At 36.2% G+C, this 22,240-nt stretch overlaps 2 protein-coding genes across 2 annotated transcripts; one reads left to right on the top strand and one right to left on the bottom strand.

Moving 5' to 3' along the window:
• The first annotated feature begins 1,099 nt into the window (after nt 1-1,099).
• On the top strand, nt 1,100-15,429 carry dis3 (DIS3 exosome endoribonuclease and 3'-5' exoribonuclease). Its single transcript, XM_079422549.1, has 21 exons — nt 1,100-1,395; nt 2,684-2,841; nt 2,966-3,159; nt 5,220-5,293; nt 5,387-5,554; nt 6,335-6,496; nt 6,665-6,775; nt 7,697-7,834; nt 8,226-8,372; nt 8,464-8,580; nt 8,678-8,779; nt 9,174-9,238; nt 9,363-9,447; nt 9,541-9,668; nt 9,789-9,875; nt 11,150-11,306; nt 12,233-12,447; nt 13,011-13,179; nt 13,279-13,437; nt 13,563-13,685; nt 14,287-15,429. The coding sequence occupies exons 1-21, from the start codon at nt 1,177-1,179 to the stop codon at nt 14,353-14,355; spliced, it is 2,847 nt and encodes a 948-aa protein (XP_079278675.1). The 5' UTR covers nt 1,100-1,176; the 3' UTR covers nt 14,356-15,429.
• Nucleotides 15,314-22,196, bottom strand: LOC306873325 (protein aurora borealis-like). The gene is made up of 12 exons (XM_079422550.1): nt 22,095-22,196; nt 21,771-21,955; nt 21,584-21,690; nt 21,423-21,468; nt 21,262-21,343; nt 21,117-21,170; nt 20,954-21,010; nt 19,726-19,955; nt 19,437-19,590; nt 17,151-17,746; nt 15,973-16,113; nt 15,314-15,797 (listed from the first exon to the last, which is right to left on the bottom strand). Exons 2-12 carry the CDS (start codon nt 21,921-21,923, stop codon nt 15,777-15,779), a joined length of 1,641 nt encoding a protein of 546 aa, XP_079278676.1. The 5' UTR covers nt 21,924-21,955; nt 22,095-22,196; the 3' UTR covers nt 15,314-15,776.
• Nucleotides 22,197-22,240: the final 44 nt, after the last annotated feature.

The raw sequence follows: 22,240 nt of genomic DNA on the forward strand, positions 1-22,240 counted from the left end.
GTTCAAGCTGCGCTGCTCTGAAAACAAATATCTAAGGACAAAAATGCACTCAGAAAGCTGTTATATATGGGAAATATTTATAAACCCAATATTGCATTTTTGTATTTTTTATATTTATGAAAATAATCACATTGATTTAAATTCTGAATACTTATACCATCTTATATATAATATATAAAACAAGGTCTCAATTTGTTCATGGACAGATTTTAATTTTAATTAACACACAGGTGGCTGTTATTAACATAATGTCCTAAACAGAACGTATTTTAGAAAATGTGTTCAAACAAATTATGATCATTAATCATTGTAGAATTATGAGCTTGTATGACATAAACCATTGTGGGTATAATTAATAGAGCTTGGTAATAGCTGAATTAGTTACTCTTCTGATGGTAGCTGCTTGTACATTTCTGGATTCTAGTTAAAGCATGTAGGCGTATTAAACAGGTGCCAGGGAAAACTGGGAAAGATTGTGCTACATCTATAAATGAAATAAAGGAAATTAGGCCTATGATTTTGAAATAAAAACATGTTAGGGTTTTAAAGAATTGAAATAGTAATAAAGTAAACAAACACTAAAATGTATTTTTAAATACATCATTTTAAATGACATGAAATATTTAGTAGGCATCACAAAAAGCTTTCAGCAAATTTAGGCCTACTAAGAACTAAATTATAAATAAATTGTCAATTGAATCAAATCAGTATGTGAACATAAATATTTATACACACATACATTCATCGGGATGGTGTTAAAATGTAGCTTTGCAGCACTTTCCACACGCATTGACGTGCCTCTTTTTGGATAATAAGGACTCTATTGCTCTCTAGTGGTGGAGCTAAACCAACTCAGTTTTAGCCCCATCCCATTAAATACATCTAAATGGCCAGTCAGTAGCTTTCGAAGTGTTTAGAAGGGTAACAAGAACAAGTTAGTTTATAAACAGGATATACTGTGGCTGCTGATAGTGTGTGCTTCAAACAAACACACTGTGTGTCATTTTATAGGTGCGTTTTATCTGCTATGTTGTTCAAAATACGAAACAGAGACCCTTTCCGTTTCTGAATCACTCCGGGATAGTATTTGGTTGGCGGTACGCACATGGGTTAACTGTGTGGTGTATTTTGGTGGAGCAGCTCCTCAAAACCGCCGTCGATACAGTTATTTGGACCATGCTGAAATCCAAGACATTTGTGAAAAAGACCCGCGCTGGAGGAGTGTTGAAAATAGTGCGCGAACATTACCTGAGAGATGACATCTGGTGTGGAAGTGAAGTTTGTAAGGAGTGTAAAGATGAAGCGCCTGTGCTGCAAGAGGGCGCGTGCATAGAGAGCAACCTGTGCTCATATCCTCACTATTTAATCCCAGACACCAACGTGCTTTTACATCAGGTATGCGCTTTTCATTTGTTTTTATTAATAGCTTCTTATTATAATAAGCGTATTTGTTCTGAACAGCTTTTGTAAACCATTAACTTAACTGTCATCAAAGTATCTGTATAAGAATGAAGAGGATGTCTTGTGTAGTCAATGTATGGCATGCAACTAAACACCAAATACATCTATTACACATTAAAGAAGTAGGGTTTCCGGTTATTTTATTTTATTTATTCATTTATTCAAGTTCAAGGTTTCATTTCTAAGTGCAATGGGCAGGGTTTGATGGGGGATACGGGGGAATGGCACCCCCCTGGTAAAAAAAAAAAGCATCCCCTCTGTAAAACCACCATCCCCTTTGGATTATCAATGTTGTATATTATGTAAAACTTATCATGCAAATGAAAAGTTAAAATGATCTACTAACTCTAGTTTACGAACTAAATCGCGGCGATTGGCCAATCAGAACTCGCTACAGTAACAAGCTAAACACAAGCATTTTTCACTCACAATGGTTCAGGTTATTGAGTTCTTTAAAAAGAAGACAACAGAAGGTGTAATTTGTCCTTGATTAGACTTGTAAGACATTCCCCTGATATAATGTTATTGTGCTGTATGTGTGACTGCGAGGGAGGGACTGAGAGACGATAGGAAAACTGAGATTATCAAGGGTCACCAAAATAAAAATTCTATAAATCAGCTGAATGATATGAACAGGAATAAAACTTATGATAATACTGCTGAAGTAAAGGATAAAAAGGAAGAAAAAAAACAACTCCTAGCCTTAAAAGATAAATGTGACCATGGACTATTAAACCAGTCATAAGGGTCAATCTTTAGAAATTGAGATATTAGGAATTAGTATCGGACAATATTTGGCCGAGATAAAACTATTTGAAAATCTGGAATCTGAGGGTGCAAAAAAATTAAAGTAGTAGACAATTTATAAAATATCTTCATGGAACATGATGTTTACTTAATATCCTAATGATTTTTGGCATAAAAGAAAAATAAAAAAATTTGGGCATACAATGTGTTATTGGCTATTGCTACAAAATATACCTGTGTGACTTATGACTGGCTTTGTGGTCCAGGTTCACAAATATTGAATTACAATATACAGTCACAAATAGATAGTGTAATAAAATATACACTTAAATGCATATTTAGGATGTTTTCTTTCCACTAGTCTGAAAAGCCAGATTTCGTAATTGACCAGTCCTGTGCATGAATACACAATTGTTTTGCCTGTAGTGTCTTGCCTTAAATGAGACAAAACTGATTTGGGATTCAATTCTGACAGATTGACATCCTTGAGGACCCTCTGATCAGGAACGTCATCATTCTTCAGACTGTTTTACAAGAGGTCAGACACAGGAGTGCCACGGTCTACAAAAGAATCAAGGATGCCATTCATGAGAAGGAAAAGCACTTCTACACTTTCACTAATGAGCATCACAGGTATTCATCCTAACACTAACGTTTTGACATGCATTTGATTTGGCTTGAATACAGCTTCACAGACGGTGCTTGATGTTAGGGCCGTGCATGTTAGTGTCTCATTCATTTTTATTTTTGTTTTAAGGGAGACATTCATTGAACGAGAGCAAGGGGAAAGCTCTAATGATCGTAATGATCGAGCCATCCGTGTTGCTGCTAAATGGTATGCAGATCACCTTGCTAAAAAGACCAATGGTGGTTCACTGAAAGTGGTTCTGCTGACCGATGATCGGGCCAATAAAGAGAAGGCAGAGCAGTATGGTCTGATTGTGTACAGATGTAAGAGACACTTATTTTTTTTGTTGTTCTTGATGGCATAATTCTGTTTTTTTTTTTTTTTTTTTTTCCATATATACTCTGAAGAAAAAAAACATCCTCAGGTTTTGAATGGCAAAGTAATTAATACTTTAATCTAAAGTCTAAAGCAACACTGAAGACATTTATAATGTTACTAAAATGAAGCAGCACAACTGTTTTCACTATTAATAAAAACAATAATAAACATTCTTGAATTATTTCCGACAGATCATGTGACTCTAGTAATGACTGCTGAAAATTCAGCTTTGCATGACAAGAATTAATTACATTTTACAATATACAGTTGGGAAAATAATTATTTGATCCCCTGCTGATTTTGTAAGTTTGCCCACTTTTAAAAAAAGAAGGGTTTATCATTTTTATGGTATGTTTATTTTAACTGATAGAGAGAATATCAAACACAAAATCCTAAAAGAAGCAGCATACAAATGTTAAAAATTTACATTTTAGTAAGTCAAATAAGTATTTGATCCCCAAGCAAAACATGACTTCGTACTTGATGCAGAAACCCTTGTTGGCGAGCACAGAGGTAAGACGTTTCTTGTAGTTGGTCACCAGATTTGCACACATCTCAGGAGGGATTTTGTCCCACTCCTCTTTTCAGATCCTCTCTAAATCATTAAGGTTTCTTGGCTTTCTCTTGGAAACTCGAAGTTTCAGCTCCCTCCACAGATTTTCTATGGGATGAATGTCTGGAGACTGGCTAGGCCACTCCAGGACCTTAATGTGCTTCTTCTTGAGCCACTCCTTTGTTGACTTGGTGGTATGTTTTGGGTCATTGTCATGCTTTAAGACCCATCCACGACCCATCTTTAGTGTTCTGGCTGAGTGAAGGAGGTTCTCATCTAATATTTTATGGTACATGGCCCAGTCCATTGGCCCCTCAATGCGGTAAAGTCGTCCTGTACCCTTAGCAGAGAAACAGCCCCAAAGCATGACGTTTCCACCTCCGTGCTTGACTGTAGGGATGGTGTTCTTGGGGTGAAAGTCAGCATTTCTCTTCCTCCAAAAACGATGAGTCGCGTTGATGTCAAAGAGCTCAATTTTGGTCTCATCTGACCACAGCACATTCTCCAAAGCCTTCTCTGAAACATTTTGATGTTCATTGGCAAACTTCAGACAGGCCTGTACATTGCCTTCTTGAGCAGGGGGACCTTGCAGGCGCTGCAGGATTTCAGTCCATTGCGGCGTAGTATTACGAATGGTTTGCTTGGTGACTGGTCCCAACTGCCTTGAGATCATTAACAAGCTCCTCCGTGTAGTTCTGGGCTGATCCCTCACCTTTCTCATGATCATTCTTACCCCATGAGGTGAGATCTTGCATGGAGCTCCAGAACGAGGCCGATTGATGGTTATTTTGTATTTCTTCCATTTCCGAATAATCACACCAACAGTTGTCTCCTTCTCGCCAAGCTTCTTGCTGATGGTCTTGTAGCCCATTCCAGCCTTGTGCAGATCTACAATCTTGTCCCTGATGTACTTTGACAGCTCTTTGGTCTTGCACGGTAGTGGAGAGGTTGGAATGGAAGATACAGATACTATGGACAAGTGTCTTAAATGCACACAACGAGCTGAAATTAGGAGTATCTTCTTAAAGTGACAGGACTAATGTGTTCACGTGCACACAACCAATCTGTTGGAGCCAAAATTCCTGCTAGTTGGTAGGGGATCAAATACTTACTAAATTGTCAATCTTTTTTTAACATTTGTATGCTGCTTTTTTCTGGATTTTTTCTGTCTCTATCAGTTAAAATAAACCTACCATAAAAATGATAAACCCATCTTTTTTTTAAGTGGGCAAACTTACAAAAAAAATGTGTGTGTATGTATATATTTTACAATATAACTGTTTTTAAAACTTTTTAAAATCTTACCCACATCAAACTTTTGAATGATAGTGTTGCATTCTCAGATGTAATAACTTATAATTAGCTATTATAATTGACATCCCTAATCTTCATATGAGGCATAATTGTAAACTATTCACATTTTCAAAAATGATTGCCGGTTCTCTCATGTAGGTGAGGAGTATATCAAGAGCTTGATTGGCAACCCTGAGCTTGTGGACAGACTTGCATTGCAACCAGATGATCAAGTGCGTACACTTTGATGGATGATCAAGAAAGCTTTTAGTTTTTATGTTTTATGTTATGTAATGATACGATTTGTGTCTTATGATTCTTTTTAGAATGAAATCACTGGCAGTAAGTTACTGTTTCCAGAACATCTACCCTTATCCAGGATTCAGAGTGGCATTAAGAACGGAGTATTCATTCAAGGCACGTTCCATGCCAACAGAGATAACTATCTGGAGGGCACAGTCTTTATAAATAGAGAGGGGGAGGATATCAATGAGGTAAGTAGGCTATCATGTAGAAAGAAAAGTCATTGATTATTTTCATTTTATAAATTAAATGATTATTGCTTTCCTATGATTTTTGTAGTACTTTTTAAAGTTAGTTCGCCCAAAGATGAAAATGTACTCAGACCCTCAGACCTTCCAAGATGTAAACGAGTTTATTTCTTCATGGGTGCCGTCAGAATGAGAGCCCAAAGAGCTGATAAAAACAATAATCCACAAGTAAGCCACATGACTCCAGTCCATCAGTTAACATCTTGTAAAGTGAAAAGCTGTGTGTTTGTTAGAAACAAATTTATCATTAGGACATTTTTAACTTCAGACTGTAGATTCCACTGAAATTACGAGTCCATGATCCATAATAACACTTCCTCCTTCCCTCACAGGAGAAAGCAATATTATGGATAGAGGACTCATATTTTAGCTGGAAGTAATGGTTTAAAGTTTAAAAATGTCTTGCGAACATGCAGCTTTTCAATTCCGTAGATGTTAAATTATGGACTTTAGTTATGTGGAGTGTTGTGATTTTTTTTTTTTTTTTTTTTTTTTTAATCAGCTGTCTGAACTCTCATTCTGATGGCACCCATTCACTGCAGAGGATCCATTGGTGAGCAAGAGATGTAAAGCTAAATTTCTCAAAATCTTTTCCCATGAAAAAAAAAAAACTCATCTTGGATGGCCTGAGTAGATTCTAAGTGAATTATAATTTTTGGTTGAACTATTCCTTTTAAAACATTTGTGAGCAGAAAAACCTTTTAACATCACATGTTCTGGCAGGTTCTACTTCAAGGCCTTCAGAATTTAAACCGGGCTGTTCATCAGGACGTAGTGGCTGTTGAACTGTTTCCCAAAGAACGCTGGGTTGCTCCATCATCTGTTGTGCTGCAGGATGATAGTCCAAATGATGAAGATGCTGAGGAAGATGAGACTGAAAATAAGGTAGATAATTTGACTGTTAATATAATTACTCGGGTGTATCCAAAGTCACCGTTTAGTTGAATCCGAAAGGTTGTGTGGTGTAGAACCCATTACTCTAATAATGTACTGTGTGTTTGTATATTTTTATGACCTGTATGGTGACTTTTTGCTGTTGTGTTGTGGCTGAAGACTGTACCATTAGACTCTAGCGTTCTCAAGCCCACTGGACGAGTGGTGGGCATTATAAAGAGGAGCTGGAGGCCTTACTGTGGAATGCTCTCACAGTCAATGATCAAAGAGGTAACAGTGCTTCACCACTATACAATAATATAAACCAGTACCATTTGTAGTGCTAGGATATCTGCCCTCCCACTAGCCAATTTTCAGTCACTGAGCTCTGTCGATTTTAAAGACAACTCTCAACTTGCTTGAACATATCACTAGTGTTGCTGGTAGTCTTGAGAGTGACTTTGTCCTCCTTAGAGCTGATTTGAACTTTGTCCTTGGCACATTAAAAGGCTAATAGTGCAAAAGGTGATTGTTATACATGGTGATTGTATAACCAAGTGTTTGTCTATTTAGAAGTCTGGGGTCAGTAAGATTATTATTTTTTAATTAATTGTATTATTATTTCATATTACTTATATTTTCTTTTATTTATATCTTTAAAATAAAAGAAAAGAAAACACTTTTCATTCAGCACAGCGGTGTCCAATTCATAAAAGAAAATGACTCCTAATGATCACTGCAGGCTTATTTCACAAATTATACTACGCACTGCATCATTTAGGGTTAAAAGAATTGTTGCCAAACATATAACATGCCAGAATATTAATTGCTGCAATAATGATCCAATCATATCCAAATGGTGTTTGTTTTTGTTTTTTGGCCAGGCAGTGTATATCAAAATAATTAATATTGCAGTAATTACAATTTTTTTACTGAAGGTTTGATCAAATAAATGTGTAAGCATAAGAGACAGTAGTGTGACTGAAATAACTAACTGAAGCTCTGAATGAGCATATACATTTCACAACAAGTCCTGAAGAGATAAACTAACAATATAATAATAATTTTAACAGGTTTTGTTCATGTAACCACTGTATTTTGATCATGCACTCTATAACATGACTAAGTCATTTTAAGAATCTGTGCTCCTTGAAAAATCTTGATATATTTGTCTGATGCATTGCGTTAAGTAACTTTTGAATTTCACACCAGGCAACAAGGCACCTTTTCACCCCAGCAGACCGACGAATCCCACGGATTCGTATTGAGACCAGACAAGCCGCCAATCTGGTTGGACAGAGGATTATGGTTGCTATCGATGGCTGGCCTAAAAACTCCAGATACCCAAATGTAAGTGTTAGTGATTTACGGTCTCATTTCATACAAATGATGACAAGTTTTAAACCACAGATTTCCTCAGAGATGCTTTTTTTTTGCAGTAGGTTATTTTTTTATTTTATTTGTTTGTTTAGATAGGGGTGGTACAAAAATCATGATTTCAGCCAGAACCAGCTGAAAAATATGCATTGTACATAAAGATTATAGCATATGCTAATTTGCATCTCGAGTCCCTATAAAGGCATGATGCAAACTTGCATTTAGGATTATTAATCCTTCTGATTGTGTATTAATAGCCACCTTTGCTGAATTTTAAACATAACATGAGTCTGGAGGCCTGGATGCTGAGATTCCACTGATCATTTTGAGGTCACTTTATATTCCTTTTCTCGATGTCTCTTAGGGTCACTTTGTGAAAAACCTTGGCACTGCTGGAGATAAAGAGACTGAGACCGAGGTGCTTCTTCTGGAGCATGATGTTCCTCATCAACCATTCTCTCAGGCTGTTCTTAGCTTCCTACCCAAGATGCCCTGGAGTATTACTGAGGAGGTAGTGTAGTCACACATTTTGAAAGACTTTGGTGTGTCAGAATGTTTCATGATAACTGTTGAAATGCTCAAAGCTTGATATTTTCCTGCAGGATTTGAAGGTCAGAGCAGATCTCAGACACCTCTGTGTGTGTAGTGTGGATCCTCCTGGTTGTACGGATATTGATGATGCGCTTCATTGTCGGGAACTGGAGAATGGAAACTTGGAGGTATAGCAGCTTGCGTAAATTATCACAAGTGGTAAAGAGAATGAACTAGAGCAATTCCGTTGGGTTTTTGTTTTGAGTGTTATGCTTTTTATTTTAGGTTGGTGTGCACATAGCAGATGTCAGCCATTTTATTCGGCCAGGAAATGCTCTAGATCAAGAGGCAGCAAGCAGAGGCACTACAGTCTACCTTTGTGGAAAGGTACTTATTTGTGGAAATTTAACATATGGAAAGATAATGGGCTGTAATAACAAAGGGGTTTCTTTTTTATTAAAGAAATAGCCTTGTTTTGACTTCTTTCAAAAACATTAGAAAATCTTACCAACTACAAACTTAAAAATAAAACTATTCAGTTGAACAATTTTTAAATAAAATAATTTGCTGTGTTGGAAAAAATCTATTAGTGTAGTTCTTTTATTTTGGCTAATTTCTCCTTTCGGGTGAAAAATGAAAATGGATTTTAGTGGCTGAATTTATGATCTGTGGATAGTAATTGTATTTCCTCATTTCAAATATAACCTTTAACCGTGTAGAGTTTTTGTGCATATAACTTTCTTTTAATTTGCATGGTAAATTTTGTCATTTCTTTTCACAGAGAATTGACATGGTTCCCGAACTTCTGAGTTCCAACTTGTGTTCTCTGCGATCCAATGTTGAGAGGTGTGCTTTCTAGCATAACTACCATTACTCAAGTGGATACATTTTGCATACACTTCTTATTATATATTTACATAGTAAACATAATTTAAAACCTTCACTGTCTAATGAGCACTTCCACCCTCAGGTTAGCATTCTCTTGCATTTGGGAGATGGACCACAATGCTGAAATCATCAAAACTCACTTCACAAAGAGTGTCATTAACTCCAAGGTTTGCTGCATCTAATTTTCAAAAATGGATTTAAAATGATGGTTTCTGAAGGAACGTGCACTGTAAGTAACTGTTGTTGTTTTATCACGTAAGGCCTCCCTTACATACGCCGAAGCTCAAATGAGGATTGATGACACCACCATGAATGATGACATCACGAAGAGCCTGCGGGGCCTTAACAGACTGGCCAAGATCTTAAAGGGTCGGAGGAATGAAAAAGGGTATTTCTATTTGAATAGAATAAAATCAATTATTTTGAAACACATCTTTGTACATGAAGCAGTCTTTAACCCTTGACATTGATCTAGTTTGTAAGAGTTGCCTATTTTACTATTTTTCAGAGCACTGACCCTCTCCTCTCCTGAAGTACGTTTCCATATAGACAGTGAGACACATGACCCTATAGATCTGCAGACCAAAGAACTGAAGTGAGTGCTATATGGGCCATTCTACACAATTGGTGCAAACTGCTGTCCCACAACCAAAAAACACATTTAAGTATAAAAACCTTAGATGTTTATTAAGATCCTTTTATTATCTTTTGAAACCCGCAAAATTATTTAAAATATTAGTAAGCTTAATATATATAAAATTATAATTTATTGGGTACTTTCAGTTGGGAGGTGGCTGTCCCGAACCCTAACCCCTAAATTTAAATTTATGAAAATATTGAAATAATTTTTGTATGTTTTTTTCCATTGTTGTTTTTACAAGTCTTTTTGATTCTTTTAAAAAGTGAAGTTCAAAAAATTGAAACTATATGAAACTTATGAAAATGCCACTACCAAAGCAGTGTATGTTTTAGTCTATTGGCCGAGACTGATTTTAACCGTAAATTTATGATCAGGAAGTATTCCTGTGTCCCCCTCTCTCATAGCTACAAGGTGCGAGTAGATAGGTCCCATCATTTTGAGGTAAATGTGTTCAAAAGTCTGAAAAATCTGTGTGTAACTTTAAGGAACTCCACTACCTTTTTTCTGCAATTAAGCACACTTTTTGACAAAAGGGAACACACAATCCTCATATCTGGGGGAAAAAAATTTTTTAGTACAGTTATGCAATTTTTTTGGGTATTTTAGTATGTTTTAGTATGCGAGTTAAAATTCTGTAATGTGATGTGGTCGCTACTAAAGCATTACTGTCACTACCGAAACGGGATGTTTTGTCAAAACTAAAGTATGCTGAATTATCAACTAAGATGTTATGATAGTTTTGGGCTCAATGTATATTCAAGCTAATGAATCCTTAACTTTGAAATCAGTATAATCAACTTTTCCCTTGGATTCAAAATACAACAAATCTCATAAATTACAGTGAAATATTGTTCAAAATTTAATTATGTATTTACCTCTGAAAAATGTTACTAAAATAGAAAAAATATATATTTACAATCTAGATGTACGCAAAATCTTAATATTCAATATAACCCTTCTAATTAAATTATTGTTACCGTGTTTGGGTAGTGACACATTTGGGGAGAGGGCAAACATACACACATTTTTGGGGAAAAACACATTTACATGTTTCCAACTCTTGACTTTGGACCAGTTCTGCAGAATGGCCCATAAACATCTTTCTGCCAAAGATTTTAAAATGTTAATGTTTTCCTGTTATTTCTGCTGATTGTATGGCGAAATATAATATCATTCCAAACTGTCTTTGTCTGGATTGTGGAAGTTCAAACTTTTAAATTTTTCTCCAGGGAGACAAATTCTATGGTGGAGGAGTTCATGTTGTTGGCGAATATCTCTGTAGCACAGAAGATCTATGATGAGTTCTCAGAATGTGCCCTACTGAGGAAACACCCTTCACCACCGCCATCAAACTACGACATCCTCATTAAGGCTGCAAAATCAAGGGTGGGTGGAAGCTCTGTAGTTTCTTTCATTTTTATATAACCCACAATTTGCAACTACAACATGATGTATCTGAGCAAAAGAGGTTTTGTCTTATAATGTTGAATAATTAACTGAACAGATTCCTGAAGGGTTTTGGATGTGGAATCTTATCACTAACTTACCAAGTACCAAACACCAGCATTAAACCAAGCCAGTGTCAAACACATTTTTTGACTTTAGTTAAGGACAACATTGGATGACTAGAGTTTATTTCCAGTGACAATTTTTGATTTATTTCAAGCATAATCGAACAACAAACGTGTAGTATTTCAAACAATAGTTTATTTCAGTGTTTCAACACCACATAAACTTTCTGGAGAACTTTATGGATATTAAACGCCTTCAAAATGCTGTTGGCCCATGTTGATTCAGAGGATGGGTGTGTCCTGGGACTCCACCTTCTTTGAAATGGAAATTATTTCAGGAGCACATGTGCTGGTCACTGTTCTGTTTTCACATGAGTGAAAAATATGAATACACTGCAGTGCTGAATTGCAGAGCTGGTCCCTGTGAGCAGATGCTTTCTAAACTGCTGTTTTTTTATTGCTGTCATTTTTTGTAGTGTTTGTTGCATTTTTGAGAAAAAGAGTACGGCCCATATTCGCATACACATCTAAACACTACTCTCAGCATCATGTGTAGTGTCAGGATAAACATCTATTTCAAATTTGAACCCCTGCCAGACAAACAAAAAAAACTTCACCTTGAGTGTACCATGGCTTTTACACCAGTAGGTGGCCAGCAGTGGGTGTCTTTTCTATTGTGTAAGCCAGAGCATCCCAAACTTTTTCATGCTGCAACCCACCTAGATGGGTATAATCATCCCCACATTTTAAATGTTAAATTTTGTTCACTTTCTTTGATTTTGCCTTATTCCCTTTTTCCAGGACCTTAACATCCACATAGATTCAGCCAAAGCTCTGGCTGATTCCCTGAACAATTCGACAGTTGAGAACTTTCCGTACTTCAACACCCTGCTGAGGATTCTGGCCACCCGCTGCATGATGCAGGCTGTGTATTTCTGCTCTGGCATGGACGGTGATTTCCACCACTATGGCCTGGCATCACCCATTTACACACACTTCACATCACCCATCAGAAGGTGAGACTCACTGGACCACTGAATCAATTTAATGGAACAGTTGACCTAAAAATGAAAGTTTCCTCATGTAAACCCTCATGTAAAATGCCTTTCTTCAGATGAACACAAACAAAGGTTTTTAGAAAAATACTCTCTGTGAGTCCATATAATGCTAACTAAATGGGTGCCCAAACGTTGATCCTCCAAAAAAGCACACTGCCATTGTGACGGCATTCCATACGACCCTAGTGGGGAAAAAATACTTATATAACCTATTTGAACTATAAGCCATTACTTCTCAAGATACTGTTGAATGTGCATTCATAAGAGGGTTGCATATGACAGTTTTGTGAAGCAATTGTTAATATTTAGTTTAAAGAGCGCCTGTGGTGAAAATGAAGTTTTTAACATTGTTTACCTGTCTATCTGGTGTTTTTAATTTGCTGAAAGGAAAACTGTGCAAAATCAACCTAACAACTGTTACTTGATCCAACATCATTCCAACATGATTTTTCGTTAACACTTCTTCACCCATTCACATGTTGACCCCCAACTTAATGAAACATTTATGCTTTATTTTGTAGATATGCTGATATCATAGTTCACCGTCTGTTAGCAGTGGCTATTAACGCAGACAGTACATACCCAGAACTGATGGACAAGCATAAGCAGTCATCCTTATGCAACAACCTCAACTACAGACACAAAATGTCTCAGTATGCACAGAGAGCCTCAGTGGCGTTCCACACTCAGGTGAAGCGCAAACCAAAAAATCCTGACTTTAATGATTTTTGGAATAACTTATTTTGCCATTTGTTTTAATATATGGTGTCTTTAACTTTTACCCTTCAGCTATTCTTCAAGAATAGGGGAATCATAAATGAGGAAGGCTTCATTCTTTTTGTAAGAAAAAATGCCATCATCATCCTCATCCCTAAATTTGGAATGGAGGGCACGGTGTTCTTTGACAACAAGGATAAACCCAGCCCTCATCTCAAATTTGACTCTGAGGTACGGATAAACTTTGATATCAGTCTGCGGAGCCATGCAGTATTAGCCTTACAGGTCATATTCTTAAGATATTGCATGATTATGTATACATGATTGAACCCGTTATTTTTATTTTTTCTCCTCAGGGTCCTACACTCGAAGTGGAGGAACACACTTTCCACATGTTTGACAAAGTTAAAGTAACAATCAGCCTTGACGCTTCCAACATCCAGCATCAAAGGATCAGAATGGCGCTCATTGAACCAGTGGTATGTTTTGGTTTTCTAGATTTTTTATTTTTTTTAATTGTGAGATACTGCAAGCACATAACATGGCTTTCCGAAATAATTCGGACTGGTCGATCACAGCTGCAATTATTTTGGTGTAATAACTTTTAAGTTACGATTGACCAGTCTCCTACACTGTGCAAGTTTCATGCCTCTTGAATCAATTCTCAATTTCTTTCTTACAGTAAAATAATTTAAACTAGTTTGTGTGATTTATAAGGTAAAAACCTCTTTAATAAGCCCCTTATCACAAAATTAACCTCTTTAGGCTGATCAGGACTCTAATATGGTGTTTTATATAATCTTGATCAGCATAATTTGCGCTATAATTAAGGGATTTATTACACAAATTAAATGCACTAAAATACTTTTTTTTATAAAAACCATGATACATTATCATGTATCCTTTGTGTCCCCATAGTTTATGGCTTATTTGTGGTGAAATCTCCCCTTGGTTTCAAAACTTGTTGGTTGTTATAAGCTACAACTCTAGACACATGTTAGATCATCGGGCTCAAACAGCTATATAGAAAACGTCTTTCTTTTTTTTACCACCACTAAAGTATAGTTTTGTCTTTTCCAGATCCCTGGGGTTAGTGTACCTGTACCTGAGTCAGAACCAGAGGCCAAAAAACCCAAGCTTGACTGCTGATACCTGAACACCGAGAATCAACAGTAATACTCATTATAAAAGCAAAAATTACATAAAGCCTTTCGGTTCGTCTACAGGGGAAACTTGAGTGAACACACAAGTGGAAAAAATTGACATGAAAAGAGTTTTTTTTTTTTTTATCTGTGTACACCAGTATTGTTTTTGCTCCTGTCTACATTTTAACTTGATAATATACTGTATTTTATAGTCTGAGACAAACTGTGGAATTATTATACATTCCATTTGAGCAATAGAGGTGTGTTGCCATCCTTCAAATCTGAGATTCATTGAAAACACAACATATTAAAAGGACTTTTTAAAAGAAATGGTTATGTTTTGTCGAGTGAATACAACCATTTGAAATGGGATGTCACAGAGACGAGCGTGATTTTTCAGAAAACCAACTTCTCTTATGTTCAGGGTTGCCATTCTTTCTGATCAATGTATTTCCATGATTTAAAACCAAAATGCCAAACCCCAACATTTAATTTTGAAGTTGACACTAGTTTGATTTTAACTTAATTGATAGTATAGCTATACTGTATTATATGAACACATGATTAGCCTGAAAATGTTAGTTTATTTTAGGATAAAGCAGAAGAAAACAATCCATGATTTTTCCATAACTGAAAATTGTATTGATTTTCATAACTTTTTCAGTCCTGAAAATCATTTTTTATATTCCCTGATTTTCCATAACTAAGGAATCCTCAATATTGTGGTATGCATAGCATTCCAAGAAGAAAAACCTTTGCTAAATTTATACATGTGCTATATTTGCTGCCTTTAAGAACGGCAAAGCACACAGCTGTCAGTACAATGGATTTGACTAATTTAGATCAGCTGTGTACAAAAATAATGGTACTTTGTTTAGAGATTAATATATTAATTACAACAAAGATGAACTCATTGTTATCGTCCATAAAAAGAAACTGCAAGCAGATAAAAGGACACTATCAGCATTTATCTAGACATTTTATTACAAGTCAGATACATGTCACCATAATATGTATACATTGTAGTATCTCCATATGTTTGTTAGTGATTGATTAATTCATAAATAATTTTAAGACTAAAAAAAAAAAAAAAAGGCCCTATAAAAACAGCTAGAGGAAATGGTTACATATCTGCCATCCTCTTAACAAGTCTCAAGTATTTGAAAGGTACATTTCATAATCAATAAAACCATACATAATCTTCAAGTTTTCTCAGTCCCAAAGTCATCTCTTATTTTGGAGCAAGAATAAATACTGTAGATTAGTCAGTACAAATACTTTCACAAGGCTCAGACAGTAAAACCAACCACAGCATTCATACGAGATGACATGAGCACCATACAGCTTAATGTGTAAATGTGTTACGCGTTTCTTCCACAGCTTTGGGTATAAGAGTGTGTAAAGTGCCTGTTCTGTCCCTCATGCTCAGTGCGGCAGGGCGAACAACTGCAGAACAAAACATTTCTTAGTATGGTTATGCACAGTGCATTCTATCATCAAGTATAAACTATAATAAAGTGAATACAGTGCATTTTTTGAGTGTGCAAAACTAAAGCAACAAAATGTGATACAGAGTGAATGATGTTTTTTTTCCTGTTGTAGTGCGTGTGTGAGACTTTACCTTTGGTTTAGTGTGTCTAATGAAAGGTACACCCTCTTCAGCATTGTGTGTGTCCAGCATGTCCTTACTCTGGCTGTCTGAACTGAGGGTGTCCATTAAGCTGATCGTGCACACTGAGTGAGTGTTATAACCGCTATCCACCTGCAGAGAACACGAGGGACACAATAAGCTGAAGACCGTAGATCACAATTCCATCATAAAAGCCTGCAAAAATTATTGTATTTAATTATTAAAGAAGAATATGTAATAATGATTACCACATTTTAATCTCATTAAATAGTGCTACTATAATCGTTTTAACGTTTATGCAAAATCTTTAAATAAATTGTGTTTTGAAATGTATGCTTTATCCACACCAACTTAACCAACCCTTAACTGCCACTCACAGTTTTGAACAGACATTATAGAGCACTATCCAAATTGTCCAGATTGTCTTGGACAAAGGTCAGAACTCCTGTTATGATGTAGATTTTTCAGGTGGACTCTTGTCATAAATTAATCTATTAATTTTCCTACATAATTTAACAACAAAAGTGGTAAAATATCTATTTAGGAGTCTATGGATATATAGTTTGTCATGATTAGATTAGGATTTAATTGTAAAATAGTGAAGTAAACTTCTTAACAGTTAACAGGTTAAACACATTTTAAGTTTGTTCTTTAGAAAAGCATTTTCTATAACAATATTTTTTAAATATCAAATAATAATAATAGTTTAAATAAAGATAATGACAAATTATATAGAGACATTATTCTTAAAGTTTGTGCTTTAGAAATAAGCACACAGTTTTATAATATAATTTTAAAAAAATGATATATATATATATATATATATATATATATATATATATATGTGTGTGTGTGTGTGTGTGTGTGTGTGTGTGTTCATTTTTTATATTATAGATAGAGAGATTGCTTAATTTTTAAATTTTAAGTTTATGCTTTAGAAATATTTTAAGCTTCTCACGTCAAATTTTTAACATAAAACAATAACTAAAGTTCTTAGAGCAAAAGAGATTCAGTACAGCAGCAGCTGCTTCCAGCCAATTTTGCAGTGGTTTTGTGTCAGCTACACCTGCTGGGCTACTGATGAAATGGCTCTTTATTTAATTGTCTAGTGTTTGGAGGCTACTTGGAAGCAGCTGGCATTCTGGTCATGTGACAGCACGCATACTAACCTGCATGCTAATGTCGTACGGTGTAATGCTTCCTTCCGCAAGCAGGGATACGAACATGTGCGTACTCTCAGCGTTAGGCACACTGCCTGTTCGAGAGCTGGACAGTCTAGCTGGTGACGCAGTGTCCTCTTCAGGAACCCAACCACAGGATTCCTCTCTGCTCCTGCTGATGACCTCATCCTCATTTTCCCCTCTGTTAGTCTCATTATTTCCTCCACTGTCCTTCACAAACTGCTCATCTTGATCCATTTGCTCAGAAACAGCCAAGGAGGCCTCTGACTGACTTTCCCCAGATTGGTATCCATCTCGCTGGGCATGAGGTCCTGTCGAGTTAGCGTCCAGGTCCATGGTGGGTAAAGGTTCACTGGGATGGATGTTCTCCTTGTCCTGGAGGTTTGGGTGAAGGATAGGGGAAATGTGAGTAGGAGAGGCCCACATACAGGCTCTGTTTCTGGGTCGGGATTGAAAGGGGGAGCCGCTTCGAATAGGGGAACAGCCCTCCAGCAATGGGCTCTCTCCACATTGGTTCATGTCCATGTCGGAGCTGCCCATAGGAATGCCAATGGGAGACAAAAACGACAGCCTTTTCCTCTCACCTATAAAAACAAAAAGTTGTTGTCACTTCACATACAAACCCCCGCTTGGACTTTGGATAAGTGTGAGTTGGTGAAGAGCTTATAATTAATTATATTGCAAATAATTAATTACAAAAATGAGTAAATATTTTAGCCATTTACTTGCATGTCATGTGACCATTACCTAACATAAGAGAACCATGAACATGCAAATTTGTTGTTAAAAGGACAGTTCAATAATCACTTTATTAATCTTCAGAACACAAATTAAGATATTTTTGATGAAATCCGAGAGCTTTCTGACCCTCCATTGACAGCGACACAACTGACACGTTCAAGGCCCAGAAAGGTAGTAAGGACATCATTAAAATAGTCCGTGTGACATCAGTGGTTCAACCGTAATGTTATGAAGCAACTTTTTGTGTGCAAAAATAAAAAAAAAAAGGTCTTAATTCAACAACTTCTCGTATGAGTTGGCATTCTGATGTAGCTCATCTGTATATTCTGTAAACTCATGGGTAAAAACGCTGACAAAAGACACGCAACCACCCCCACCCCCCAAATAAAATAAAACATTTTTTAAATATTTATACATTATTTTAAAGCCTTTATTATTTATAACCCTACAATTGTGCTGTAAAATTCACGTTAAAGACTCACTTTTCATGAAAAGATGTGTCAAAAATCCTGGAGGAAAACAAAGACTTTTAAGATGACAATTACATGAATTTACCATTATACCCAGTAGATGGCAGCAGAGGATCACTCATTAGCTCAGTTGCCATTTCCACTCCCTAGTTTTCACTTATGACTACTATAACACATTTTAGTACTGTACTTAAATAGTATAGCAAGTACAATTAAATAAGGCATTAAATGTTTAGATTTAATTTAAAATCTTAATTTTTACTCAACACTGCAAAAGCACGTTGTAAATAAATGTGTGGTCTTGTAATTCAAAACCAGCGAACGCACAAAAACACAGGAGCATTTAAAAGAGGTTGACTATAAGCAGGTATAGAACTGAAATGGTACTGTTAAAAAAAGAAAGAAAAAAAAGACCAAAAGAGATGAGAACAAAATGCTGCAGACATGTAGTTACAGCTGTTTTCCATGTTCCTGGATTAAATATTTTTACATACATTTTTAAAAAGACCAGGCAGCTAATGTCTCGTATGCGTTTGGCCAATCAGTGTACACTACATCGCTGGTAGTTCCTATAGAACTGTTTTAGACCCTGCTTTAAATTAGGAGCTAAATTAGTTTCCTCAAATAGAGTTCCTAGAACTAAATATGTTCCTAGTTCCTGTGGTGTGAACACGGCAAAAAGTGGGAACTTCCACTAATAGTTCTAGGAACTATGGAAAGGTTCCTCCGGTGCAAAAGAGCCTTATAGAGGGTCGGAGTCAGAGAGCTCTCGGATTTCATCAAAAATCTCTTAAATTGTGTTCTGAAGATGAACAAAGGTCTTACGGGTTTGGAACGACATGAGGGTTTGTAATTAATGACGGAATTGTCATTTTTGCGTGAACTATCCCTTTAAATTATTGAAATATTAACCTCTGTATTATGTTAACTTCTAAGGGGCTACTTGGGGTTCAGCTGACAAAAAAAAAAAAAAAAAAGGTTAAAAAAGGAACCCCTGCACTTGCATATATAGTCATGCATATAACATTTAAAAACAAAACTGGCACCATCTCAGATTCCTCACCTGATTCAGGCGTCACAGAATTCTGAAGTCTGATGGGCGACAGAATAGGAGATTTGAAAGCAGGTGACGATCTCTCTGAAAACATGGGACTTGCGACACTGCCCAGACTGTATGCTCGACCCTGGCCTTGGATGGGACTGGATGAAAACTGGCCCTGAGGATTATGGATAAAATACAGTATTACATTTTAAAAGATCTCAGATATCAAGTACCCTTGAACCACATTTTATTGGTCTACAAGGGTGTAGTTTCACCCTTGTAATGTCATCATCTGTGATCTGGTACGTACAGACAAGGACGTCCCAGATGGAAGGCCACACTGAAGTGGCGAGACAATAGCAGAAGACATCATCTCTCGACTGCTGGGGGAAACATTATGGGAATATCTATCTGGGCTGGAAGGGGTAGAGGACTCAGAGCCACTGTCATGGCCATCAAGAAACAGCTTCCGCCGCAAAGAAGAAGAGCTGAGACTCTCCTGCACCTGTTCGGTTAGCTCTTCTGTCTTGTAGTAATCACCTGGTACAACAGAAAGGAAATTCTCAAGTTAATATCAATATATACCCAAGCAAAGAAAAGCATGCACATATTTGCCACATTCAAGTCAATAGACAAGACCTGACACCCCAAAATTTAAGAAGTGCAATGAGGTCAGGCTGTTAACAACCTTTTTGTACTGGACCTAACATTGTACTCAGTCAAATGCACTTTCAGGATTTTGTGGAGGGTGTCTGTAAGGGATACAAGTAGTCATTGCAACACATTGTAGATGTGTTTTAATATGAATAAAATATCAACCATGTAAGATTTTCACCATTTTTTGTCCCCATTACGAATTCCTCTCATGAGTTTTTAAAAGGACATATTTAATCTGATTTCTCAGTTAATGAAGTCATATAACTACGCATGAAAAGTATTACATAGAAAAAACAAAAAAACTAAATGGTGATTAAAATAATTTTAGAAACAAATACAGTGTCAGTATCAGTTTTAAAGTTAACGTCTTTTTTATTTAAAAAAAAAAAAAAAAAAAAAAAAAAAAAGGTAAAAACAGTAATACTACAAAATATAATTAAAAAAAAAGTGTGAATATATTTAAATGTAATTTATTCCTCTGATGCAAATTTTCACCATTACTCCAGTCTTCAGTGCCATGATCATTCAGAAAACATTCTAATATGCTGATTTACTGCTCAGGAAATATTTCTTATTATCAATGTTTAAAACAGTCAAGCTGCTTAAAAGTTGTGTCAAAACTGTTATACATGTTTTGGATGATTAAAACGGTCAAAAGAACAGCATTTATTTAAAATAGAAATCTTTTGTAACATTATAAACATCTTTACCATCACGCTTGATCATTTTAATGCAACAATGAAAAAAATACGAATTTCTTTCCAAAAAAACAACATCGTACTGTTACTGACCCCATACTTTTGAACAAATATATAAATAAATTACATGTTTGGTTTAATTTTGAAATGAATTAATAACAATAAAAAAAGAAAAAGATTTACCCAAAATTCTTTCAAGATTGAAGTCCACAGGTAGAGACAGGACAGTCTGGCAGATGGCTAAAACAAAAACAAGCAAAGACCAATTACTCCAAAACCACATACATACATTCCTAGATTTACAGTGGTGGTCATTTATGAATGGTCTTAGAGCTGCTGAACAAACCGTTTATTTTCTTTGATGACTGAAGTGTCTCTGTTACCAGTGGGGATAAAGAACCTAAAATGAGAGTTTAAGTGAATATCTAAAAACTACTTTGGTTGTAATAAAGTAGCATGAAAACATCTCTCTTTTATGTGCCATGACTTACTTTTCTGATGTGGCATTTTTACTGATGGTTTAGCTGCTGGTACTCCCCATGGAGAGGGAACAATTGCACCTTTAGTGAAAAACTGAACAAACAAAAATAATGTACCAACACATCTTTCTCTTTATCATTTTCCAGAACAGGAATTGTTAGAGCCATTTTACCTGTTCAATAGCATGTTGTCGTTTTTCCTCGATCTCAGCATCTGCCCTTGATGTGTTAAAACACAACTGAGTTAATATCATGAGAATGAGAACAAATATTTACAAAAAGAACCTCATAGTTGTAAAAAACTACAAATAAACACACTAACAGCAATGCATACCTGGCTTGGCTCAGAAACACAGCCTGGCGATGAATGTCCTCTGGGTCTATTTCCACAGGAAGTAAATTTGCCATTTCATCTATGGACCATTTGAACTTGGCTGGCGTCTACAACAAACAACACAAACAGAAATGACATTTGTATCCTTTTTCATGATTTTCCCTCACATGCAGAGTCAGAAACCCACCGCTGAGGAGCTCCTGGAGCTCTTGAACACCGACGGGCTGGGCACCACGGGCTCATGCAGGCGGTGGTAGTCGTTTGGGCTCTCAAACGGGTTCAGGAAAGCGGGTCTTCCAGGAGTCTCGGGTGTTATATGAATCTCTGCTATATCTCCCATCTTAAAAACGGCGTCCAGCCAACCAGGCTACGCTTTAATAAAGAAAGAAATGCGTGAAAGACTGGAGATCCTTCAGAATATCAACAAATCAGAGCGATAAACATCTTGTTTGGTTATTTGCCATTGCATCTCATTAGTAACAAGCAAACGGTTATTGAACGGATTTTCTACCTTTGTTAGTCTGCAGTCTTCACATGTGTTTAAAAAGACAAAAACGGGTAATAAATGTTATTAACACTCACGACGCAACGACACTCAAACAAGCCAAACAGTGATCTCTGAATGGCTCTAACGTCTGATTTAATTTTCGCTCAAGA

The sequence above is a fragment of the Barbus barbus genome (genome assembly GCF_936440315.1).
Source record: "Barbus barbus genome assembly, chromosome: 7".
NCBI lineage: Eukaryota > Metazoa > Chordata > Actinopteri > Cypriniformes > Cyprinidae > Barbus > Barbus barbus.

Coding starts and splice junctions, on each gene's coding strand:
- dis3 (XM_079422549.1), top strand. CDS start 1,177: ATGCTGAAATCCAAGACATTTGTGAAAAAGACCCGCGCTGGAGGAGTG. Junction 2,842..2,965: donor TTCACTAATGAGCATCACAG/GTATTCATCCTA, acceptor TTTTGTTTTAAG/GGAGACATTCATTGAACGAG. Junction 9,448..9,540: donor AGAGTGTCATTAACTCCAAG/GTTTGCTGCATC, acceptor TTATCACGTAAG/GCCTCCCTTACATACGCCGA.
- LOC306873325 (XM_079422550.1), bottom strand. CDS start 21,923: ATGGGAGATATAGCAGAGATTCATATAACACCCGAGACTCCTGGAAGA. Junction 21,469..21,583: donor GTGTTTCTGAGCCAAGCCAG/GTATGCATTGCT, acceptor TAACACATCAAG/GGCAGATGCTGAGATCGAGG. Junction 17,747..19,436: donor TTCTGTGACGCCTGAATCAG/GTGAGGAATCTG, acceptor TTGTTTTTATAG/GTGAGAGGAAAAGGCTGTCG.